This window comes from Sinocyclocheilus anshuiensis, unplaced genomic scaffold (genome assembly GCF_001515605.1).
Source record: "Sinocyclocheilus anshuiensis isolate Anshui unplaced genomic scaffold, SAMN03320099.WGS_v1.1 scaffold292, whole genome shotgun sequence".
NCBI classification, from domain to species: domain Eukaryota; kingdom Metazoa; phylum Chordata; class Actinopteri; order Cypriniformes; family Cyprinidae; genus Sinocyclocheilus; species Sinocyclocheilus anshuiensis.
Window position 1 is genome coordinate 991310 of NW_015555757.1, and position 10080 is coordinate 1001389.

Here is a 10080-nt window from a genome sequence, read left to right on the forward strand (position 1 = left end):
TTGAACGGACCAATAGCAGCAGGGGGCTGAGCTTGTGGAGACTTTCTGAGTTTGTGAGAGAGTTGAAAGAAAGAAGAAAGAGACGTACCTGAAGCTAGCTCGCAGGCTAGCTGAATGTCCTACCGTGTCGCAGATGTGTCGAAAGCCACGGGAAAGGACGGAATGTGGGGGGTTGGATATATAAAGCTGGGAATGGGGTTGTTTGTAAGTAACGTGGTTATTGGACCGATCGGTTCGGTGACAGTGGAGGCAGCGCTGACCGAGGTAAAAACACTGTTAGCATCATTAGCCTAGCCGGTAGACTGAGGTTGCGTCTCTAAACCTAGTGAGCTGCCCACTTAGACAGCATTTTGAGGCACCTTAGGTGCGTTTAAACGTTGTGCTCAGAATGCTGTCTACTTAGTCAACTCATTAGGTTTTGAAGCACAGCCTGTGTGTTTGCGTTCACAGCAGTGACAACAAAGTTTACTTAGACTTTTAATTCTGACATGCCACAAACATATTTTACAAGGCTCGTAAGTGAGCTTTATCGTCCACTTCTAAACAAAAAGTCTGTTTTAGTAAACTCGGGTGACAACAACCTAGAGTGCTGATCTGAACAGTTTTAGTTATGTCCATAATATGGCTTTTAAAGTTGTCAGCCTAAATAAATCTACAGGAATATACATTCACTGATCAATGATATATGGACTAACAGTGTCACGTCCTTAGGCATCATGATTTTTAAGTGTAAATTAGTCTGCTGTTAAATTAAATCTCGTAAAAAACAAAATCTAGATATATATGTATTAAGTCGACCCACTCTAAATTAATTATTTCTTTAACTACTATATACCAGCATTTTGCTACATTTAGGTTCCTTTTTAGAATAATTCAAAAACTTCCTGCAATGTGAATCTGTAAACAGAATACTGTTCTAGGGACAGTTTGTTCCATTTCAGTCTTGCTGAAATTACATGTAAATACACAGCCAAATGAATGATTCATAAATCTTTGTCTCGTCCCTAATGTTTTCCTTCCTGATGAGTAAATAATTAAAAAAGACTGTCTGTTATTACTGCTGCCACTAAAGTAAGGATGTACAATAGGATTTTTCAGCCAGCGCAAGGTTTTATTGGTATTAAGGTTGTGATCGTTCTGCAGTGTAATAGTTTAATGACAGTTCGAACTGTACAGTTGACTGTGATTGACACTTTAATATTAGCGGTCTAGAAAAAGCACATATTTAAAACATTTCACAAGGCTGTTTTGACTGTGGGCTTTTATTCTGGCCTTGACTGTGATAGGCGTGTACGTATGAAGATGCTCTTCTCTCTGTTGTGACAGGTGGTAGATCAAGGTCAGTGAAAGAAAAAAGCAGGGAGTGAGATGTTTGCTCTCCACAGGTGTTATCTCTGAGGGAATGTAGGTGCCTAAAAGATAAGCTGATCTGCTAACATTACAAAAACCACATGTTTTGTGCCTGTGGAATGGCGTTTGCAACTTTTACTTCAATAAAGTGACATTTCTGAAGGCAAACAGGACTTTTGATGAGAGAAGAATTAGTAGGATAAAGAAAAGCTCTACATCACAACCTTTTTTTTTACACAGGAGCCTCATTTTAAATGACACTGCTGTTCAAAATTTGAGAAATCTGTACGATTTCTTTTTTCTCAGAATTCTTCTCTTATTAATAGAAGTAAATAGAAATCTTTTGTAATTTGCTGAATATTTTTACTGTCACTTTTGATCAGTTTAATGTGTCCATGCTGAAAATGAATTAATTGTAGTGTACATATCAACTTCCAACATAGATTCAGCTGCATCCAACTTTAAAAGAGAATAAATTATCTCATGCATTTTGCACATTTTGTTTTTTTTATGAAAGTTTATAAAACCTTTTTTATTTTATTGTGAAATAACATGCACAGTAGAGTGCAACAGTCATCACCCACATTTTCATTGGCTTGGTTCCACAAAAGTTTTTCCCATTAATTTTCTACATTGATTTTCATACTCAAATGGTTTAGGTCATACTTAAAAGGGATAGAGGTTATTATGTGAGTATAAGAGAGCATAAGTCTAAGTGGACGTCCATGACATGCGGAGTCCCACAAGGCTCAATTCTTGCACCGCTCTTGTTTAGCCTTTATATGCTCCCACTAAGTCAAATAATGAGAAAGAACCAAATTGCCTATCACAGCTATGCTGATGATACCCAGATTTACCTAGCCTTATCACCAAATGACTACAGCCCCATTGACTCCCTCTGCCAATGCATTGATGAAATTAACAGTTGGATGTGCCAGAACTTTCTTCAGTTAAACAAGGAGAAAACTGAAGTCATTGCATTTGGAAACAAAGATGAAGTTCTCAAAGTGAATGCATACCTTGACTCTAGGTGTCAAACAACTAAAAATCAAGTCAAGAATCTTGGTGTGATTCCGGGGACAGACCTTAGTTTCAGTAGTCATGTCAAAGCAGTAACTAAATCAGCATACTATCATCTCAAAAACATTGCAAGAATTAGATGTTTTGTTTCCAGTCAAGACTTGGAGAAACTTGTTCATGCCTTTATCACCAGCAGGGTAGACTATTGTAATGGTCTTCTCATCGGCCTTCACAAGTAAGACCATTAGACAGCTGCAGCTCATCCAGAACGCTGCTGCCAGAATTCTGACTAGAACCAGAAAATCTGAGCATATCACACCAGTCCTCAGGTCCTTACACTGGCTTCCAGTTATATTTAGGATTGATTTTAATGTACTTTTACTCATTTATAAATCACTCAATGGCCTAGGACCTAAATACATTGCAGATATGTTCACTGATTATAAACCTAACAGACCACTCAGATCATTAGGATCGAGTCAGTTAGAAATACCAAGGGTTCACACAAAACAAGGGGAATCTGCTTTTAGCTATTTTGCCGCCCGCAGTTGGAATCAGCTTCCAGAAGAGATCAGATGTGCTAAAACAGTCACGTTCAAATCTAGACTCAAAACTCATCTGTTTAGCTGTGCATTTATTGAATGAGCACTGTGCGATGTCCAAACTGATTGCACTGTATTTTATGTATAATCATTTTCTTAAATTCTTAAATTCATTTTAAATCAATTTTTAAATCATCTTCAAAGTTTTTAAATTCCTTGTTTTATTTTTGTGATTATTATTTATTTTTTTATGATTATTTTACTTTCTTTTATGTAAAGCACTTTGAATTACCATTGTGTACGAAATGTGCTATATAAATAAACTTGCCTTGCCTTGCCTTGCCTTACATTTAAAAAAAAAAGGCATAAAGATTGTACTATAAATTAGGAGATAACAAAGGCAAAACACTGTACCCAAAAATGAAAATTCTGCCATTTATCCACCCTCATGTCATTCTAAATCTGTGTCTTTCTTTCTTCTGTGAAACACAAAAGATATCTTGAGAAATGTTTCAGTGTGTTTTTTTTTTTGTTGCCAACATCTTCTATATTCAGCAGAAGAATAAAAAGTCAGAGGTTTGAAATGACATGAGGGTGAATAAATTAAATGTATTCATTTTGGGGTGAATTGCTATTAGAGGTTTAAAACTAGGGTTGCAAAAAATGGAAAATTTCCAGTAAATTTCGGAAACATTCCAGAAATTTTAGAAACTTTCCAGGATTTTTGGGAATATTCCAGGGATTTTTGGAAAGTTTCCGGAAATGTTCCACCCCTTTGCAACCCTATTTAAAACAAGCTCTATAAATAGCATAAATGTGTGGATTACCCTGGTCAAGCTCATATCTCAAACATATGTGTGGAGTAGAGCATTGGTGCTTCCAACACCAAGGTTACAGATTCAATTCCCAGGAAATGCATGCACTGATAAACTGATAAATGTATATGTTTAGTAGACGTAAATTAAAAAGCGTCTGATATAACTTCACTTAACATTGGAACACCTGGTTGATTCATTTTGAATGCTTCTTAAATTATCACTAAAACTGTATTTTTTATTTAGAAAATGAATGGTGTTTTTGTCTTCTGGAACCCTACTGTTGCACATTATAAGACCAGGAATGTGTAATAATTAACTAATTAACCTTTAACTCAGCTGTTTGCTGCCAGTTGCCATTCCTTCTATGAACTTCTTGGCACTATGTCCAACCCTGCACAGGTTTGCAGCACTGAACACTCAAACTTTTGCTTTCTAGTGCTTGATATCACTGATCATCATCTCTAAAGAGTCAATCGAGATGGCATTTTTACTGTCATATTAAAACTATTGTTCAACAGGCAAGATTTCAGTTGCACTGTCCTTTGTATCTAGCACAACACTCGAGACAACTGTCAGGCCAGCAGTTGTCATCGATGTCTGTGTGTATGAGAGAGAAGCACAGACCGCTTGTCAGCTCATCCTGTGTACTTGCATTCCCTGGCAGCCCTCGCTGAGTCTAAAATGCCTTGAGGGAGGCTGTGAGGGAGTATGTGTGTGTGTTTAAATTGAGCCCTTCTGGCTAATAAAGGGGGCAGTTCATGTCGCACTGTACCATGTGTGGGTGGTGGGTGGCCCGAGCCCGACCTTCCTCTTCTGTCTCTCCCTTGGTCTTTGCAGCCCTGTGTGTAACAAAACTCTGTCTCTGCTGTGTTGATTTTCCGATCAGACGGCTATCATGCCTTTTCTCCTGGGGTTTAGACAGGTAAAACGAGAGCAGAGGAATCAGCATTATTATTTATTATTTTAATTAGCAAACATAGCTAGACATGCATTAAGTATAATACAGTCTGCTCACTCAAAGATTTGCATAGCGATCTGCCTGTCAATTGTATTAATGTGCTTTTTATTATCACCTGTGTGTAAAGAAAGTGTCACTGTGTTGGGTTCATTTATTTACTTTATATATTACTGTACTTATTCTTTTGGCTATATATTGCATTGAAATTTAATTTAATTTGTTTATTTTTAATTCAATTTTAATTTTAGTTTTTTGTCATAAACAAGCCTTTTGTGCACGGATCTGTGCTGATAATATGCTTATATTTTCTGTTTGGTTTTGCAGAGCCGGCTGCCTTGTGTAGGAGTGAACAACCAGAGCTACTTCTGTGATTCGGGCCACTGCTGTGGAGAATCTCAGTGTTGCAGCTATTACTACGAGGTGTGGTGTAAGTATCTAAGTCCTTCCTGCCTACACATGCTGTAAGATGAGGTCAGTCCATGGTGTATATGTTCTCTATAGTGTCTGAAACATCCTTCAGTTGCTTTGGATATGTGTGTAGTTACTTCAAGTGCATACTGGTTTGTGTATAACACACTTATCTCCCTAGATGTGGTCGCAATTCCAGGACACTGTAAACTCTGAAGGAAAAGGCAGCATGTCTAGATTTTTTTAAATGAGATTACATTCAACTTTGAAATGATTCAGCATTTAAATACAGTTGTAATAACATTTAGGGGTGTAACGTGCCACCTGCTTTTGTTCTCAAGTTGTTTGCAATAAGCAGCCCTAGCTTCTGATGCCAGCTATGGGTTGGACAGGAGGCGGCATGCCTTGGGAAAAGACATCCAAGTCATAGCTCATGTTTGACACTGTAATTGTATTGTTTCTGTAAATAGTAATGGGATTTAGGTGTTCAATCATGCAGCGTACTGGAACTATATCTGCTGCAATTTGAAGCATAAATGTAAGTGACCTCACAGTACAACAGATATAATCTTTTCTTTTTTTTCTTTGTCCCTTTTTAAACGTCTTTCATTGGTTTTAATTATGGGTATGATATGTGTGTGTTGCTGCTAAGTTTTATGTCATTGGCTGGCCCTGATCTAGTTGTTGTTCTGCCCTGTTCACACCCGTTGGCAGTGTTCCTGTGTTATCATATTACCCCTCTCCCTCTGGTGTACCATCTATTTTAATAACTGAGGACTAACCTCATCTCCACGGTAATTACAGCACATCGTCTGCTGAGTCAAGGAGCTGCACTTTGGGTTTTGTACAACGTGCCAAATACATGCGACCCGGACAGACACAAATCCAGTGTAACCGGATCAGACCAGCCCCTGTAAACAGCTGCCTTAAATTTCTCTATTAGGAAAAGTGGACCCCCCCACCCCTCGTCTGCCAGAAAAGGTCTCTGCTTTATTTGGGGCAAAGTTTCACACACTTGGATCTCACATGACATTGACCCACACCACTCTAACCGTTGGCTGATGAGCGTCACACCCTAATGTCCAGTACATTCTTCTCCTGTGATCTGGTGCCAGATTGTTAGGTTGTTTTGGGAGAAGACATTTCTGTATGGAAGTGTTTTGTAGACTTTTTTGTTTTGTTTTTAAAGAAATTAATACTTTTATTCAGCACGGATGCTTAAAAATGATCAAACATGACAAAGACATTTACATTGCTACAAAATATTTCTATTTCAAATAAATGCTCTTCCTTTGAAAGATCTATCCTTCAAAGAATCCTGAAAAAGTGCATCACAGTTTCCACAAAAATATTTAACTGTTTTCAACATTGATACCAAGAAATGTTTCTTGAGCAGGCTGCAGCAAATCAGCATATTAGAATGATTTCTGAAGGATCATGTGACACTGAAGACTGGATTAATGGCTGCTGAAAATTCGGCTATGCCAACACAGGGATGAATTGCACTTGAATTCAAAATATATGAATATAATTAATTGCAAAATATATTAAAATATGGAAGTTATTTTAATTTGTAATACTGTTTCACTATATTGTTGTTTTTACTGTATTTTTTACTTTGTGCCTACTGTATTACTGTAATGTGTATATTATAAATGCAGTCTTCATGAGCATAAGACTTTTTCCAAAAACATTTTTAAAAAATCATACCAACCCCAAAGTTTTCACAAGTTGCGTACACAGCGTGCAGCCAATCAAGATGTTAAGACTAATGAGATTTGACTGTGGGTGGAGCTTTAAGACAAGACACAATGATGAAACCATTAGAAACCAAGCAATTAACAAAATGTCTGGTCAGGCAACACTGGTGACAACGACTCAGATTAATATGGAAGAGTTGTGATTTATGGTGTGCTGTGCCTGGTTGGGACATGATGTTCTCTTCACTCATTAACAGTCCTGTGTTATGTGTGTGCTCTTTCATCAGGGTTTTGGTTGTTTCTGACTCTCATCATCATTCTGGGCTGCTGCTGTGTGTGTCACCACCGTCGAGCCAAACACAGACTGCAACAACAGCAGCGGCAGCATGAGATCAACCTCATCGCTTACAGAGAAGCCCATAATTACACATCTCTACCCTTTTATTTCAGTCAGTACCCACTTCATTCAGTCGTTCTACCTCTAATCAATACAATACAACATGAATTAATCTCCTAAGGTGCAATTTAGTTTTGACCACAGACATTGTATCAGACAAATGCAGACACTAATGTGCTGCTGAAGAAATAGGGTGATTGGAAAGATTATGTTAAAGGTTCTATAACCTTTCATATAACTACTAGATCTTTTTATTGCTCCTTAGAAAAAATGTTTGCTTTAGTCATGGTCAGTCAATAAATGCATTTCTTCGTCCTCTTCTCCAGGCTTCCTGCCTGGCTACCTCTTACCCGCATACGAGGAAGTCGAGAACAGCCCTCCGACGCCCCCGCCTCCGTACAGTGCCTCTCAGCCGGGCCAGTCCACCAGCACTGACCCCCTGTGCTCTGAACAACCAGATGAGCTCTGCACTCCACTGGAGTCCAGCCCCGTCATCCCGTCTGCATCTGACAACTGTTCCCCGCGACCCTGCGTAGAGCAGTCACATACTCCCACTGCACACCGCCCTGTCAGAAACACCCACAAACCACAGTACCTCAGCCGAGAAGAGGACGGGCAGCCCCAGCAGGTGGCGTGCGCTACCTCACACAGCCCGGTCAAACAGGGCAGCTCCGGCGAGGATCTGACTGAACCCATAGAAGACTGTTCTCCCGACAGCAAAGAAAAGACTCCAGGACGCCACCGGCGCTTCACAGGTGACTCTGGGATTGAGGTATGCGTTTGCAACCAGGGGCCCGGGGACGGAGAGGAAGAGGAGGAGATGAAAGAGTTTGTGGGGCACATGGATGGAGGGGTGCTCGAGCAGCAGGACTTCTGTGATAGCTGCAACCCCCGTAGCAGCAGCCACCCTCCTCGTGGTCCGAGGGATGAGGAACAGGGCCTGGCTGCCTCAGATGTGCCTCTAGAGCAAAGAGAGCATCAGCGACCTCCAGTCTGCCTCCATCTGCACACCATCAACGAACAGGACGGTCCACATCACGCCAATAACACGGACCCCCAGAGTTGAGCACAACTGGTTCCAGCAGAGACTTACTTTAGACTGCTGTCTCCCTTTACTTTCTCAAGATACATCAGTTTGTACTGTCAGCAATGTCACTTTGGGTGTGTTTGTGTGTGTGTGAGAGAGTGAGAGAGAGTTTTAAAAGGGCGTTAATGTGTGAGTCCTTACGGTTTTTATGGATTAATAGGGTAATCTAATAAAGACGTTAATAGGTCTGTTGCCTCACAGGGAGGTCATGATCAAAGCCACAGGGGAAATTCTCCTCAGTTTATAGCCTTATCGAGCTCTGAGTGACATGCCTGTAGGCTTTTTGTTGGTTTTTGAGGGCTGATTGCCTCCACCTGAGATGAAGATGGCACTCAAGGTCGGGGGATACTGATTTGGGCTGGCTTTTGTTCCTGAATTCTTACCTTTAATAACATTTTAAAATACTTAAAGGGACAGTTCACCCAAAAATGAAAGATCTGTCATTATTTAGTCACTCTCATGGCATTCCAAACGCACAAGACTTTGTCTTGTTTTTAAAGAAGTTTATCTTTAAAACACAAAGATATTTTTAATAAAACCCGAGAGATCCATTTAAAAAAGTCTATTCCACTAAAAGTTGATGCTTCAAAAAGTTCAAGATTGTAAAATAAATCCATATGCATATACAGTACATAGAGCACATCAAATATGGTAAATAAAAGATGAAACAAACGTGATGCACGAGAATCAGTGACGTTTCTTCTTACACATCAAGCAAGTACAGTTGAACTTCTGTTTCTATGGGTTCCTTGATCAGTGTTTATATGTGAATAAAAGCTTAAATAAATTTCAAAGGAAGTACAGAAATTATGCAGGTTTGATTAAAAGTATCTTTATTTTTGTTTAAAAGAAAATCAAAAGTCTTATAAGTTTGAAATGATATGAAGATGAGTAATTCATAACAGAATTAGCATTTTTTTTGGTGAATTATCGATTATATATTGTGCACACACAAAAAAAAGGAAAAGATGGCCACAGAGCAGTCTGCTAATACTTCAGAGCTTTAATATTCAGTTGTTGTGTCTTTTTATTTCTTGTCTTTTTTTTCCAAAAATGTTTGATCTGGAGTAGCTGCATGATGCTATTCAGAAAAATGAAGGAAAGTAATTATCTCAAATATGTATTTTTTGTCTTTTTGTATCAATAAGTGACCATGCTCCCTACCTAGCAGGGTATGGTTGCCATTTGGTTTGGTTTGTCTCATCATTGTATAACATGGTCTCGGGCTTTATCCAATTTTTTGCATGATTATTTGCATAAACTGAATAGATCCACATGCTATATAGTAATACATTTTGAAGTTCATTGTGCAAAGACTCTTTAAATGAAGGCTGAAAATACCTTTGTATAGACTGAACCCAGCTTGTACATTTACACTAGGTGCCTTTGTTGATTTGAGTAGTTTTCATATGCCTTAAAGAGAAGAGTGTGTGTTGTAGAATTTCTGCATAAAATAATTAAGGGCCAGTATGAGTGAAGATTTTGATCAGTGGTAACGTCTTGTTTGAAAGGATCACTTGATAAGCCTTCCATCGAAACATATCATTTAAATATGGAATTTCTTTATTCTCCCATAATGCTTTTAAGTTGTTTTTGTATCTTTAACACTGTAATGGAACTCTTGCACCACTAACAGTAACTTATGTATAGGCCTTATTAAGCTTTTAATTTGCATTTTATTGTAGTAGATCAGGTAAGGTTACTGTCATGTTAGTGTAGCACTTATGTCGGGTTCATGATGAGATTGAGATTTGTTTTTCTGTGGCAGTGAGACCAGTCCAAAGCTGCTCCACTGCATTC

The 10080-nt window shown here is 38.8% G+C and overlaps 1 protein-coding gene across 3 annotated transcripts in view; it reads left to right on the top strand.

The window, feature by feature from the left end:
• LOC107673922 (WW domain binding protein 1-like) overlaps window positions 1–10080 on the top strand; it is a 22164-nt gene continuing 12084 nt past the window's right edge. Inside the window, exons 1-4 of one of the 3 annotated variants that reach the window (XR_001632451.1) lie at window positions 1–264; window positions 5013–5115; window positions 7084–7245; window positions 7520–8765. Coding sequence is in view for 2 of the 3 variants with exons in the window: in XM_016467748.1 (XP_016323234.1) it covers window positions 115–264; window positions 5013–5115; window positions 7084–7245; window positions 7520–8259 (1155 nt within the window). In the remaining variant the exon portion in view is untranslated. Of the gene's footprint in view, window positions 265–4566; window positions 4653–5012; window positions 5116–7083; window positions 7246–7519; window positions 10075–10080 lie in introns of those variants that run through there. The other 2 variants (XM_016467748.1, XM_016467750.1) reach the window with 2 other exon arrangements.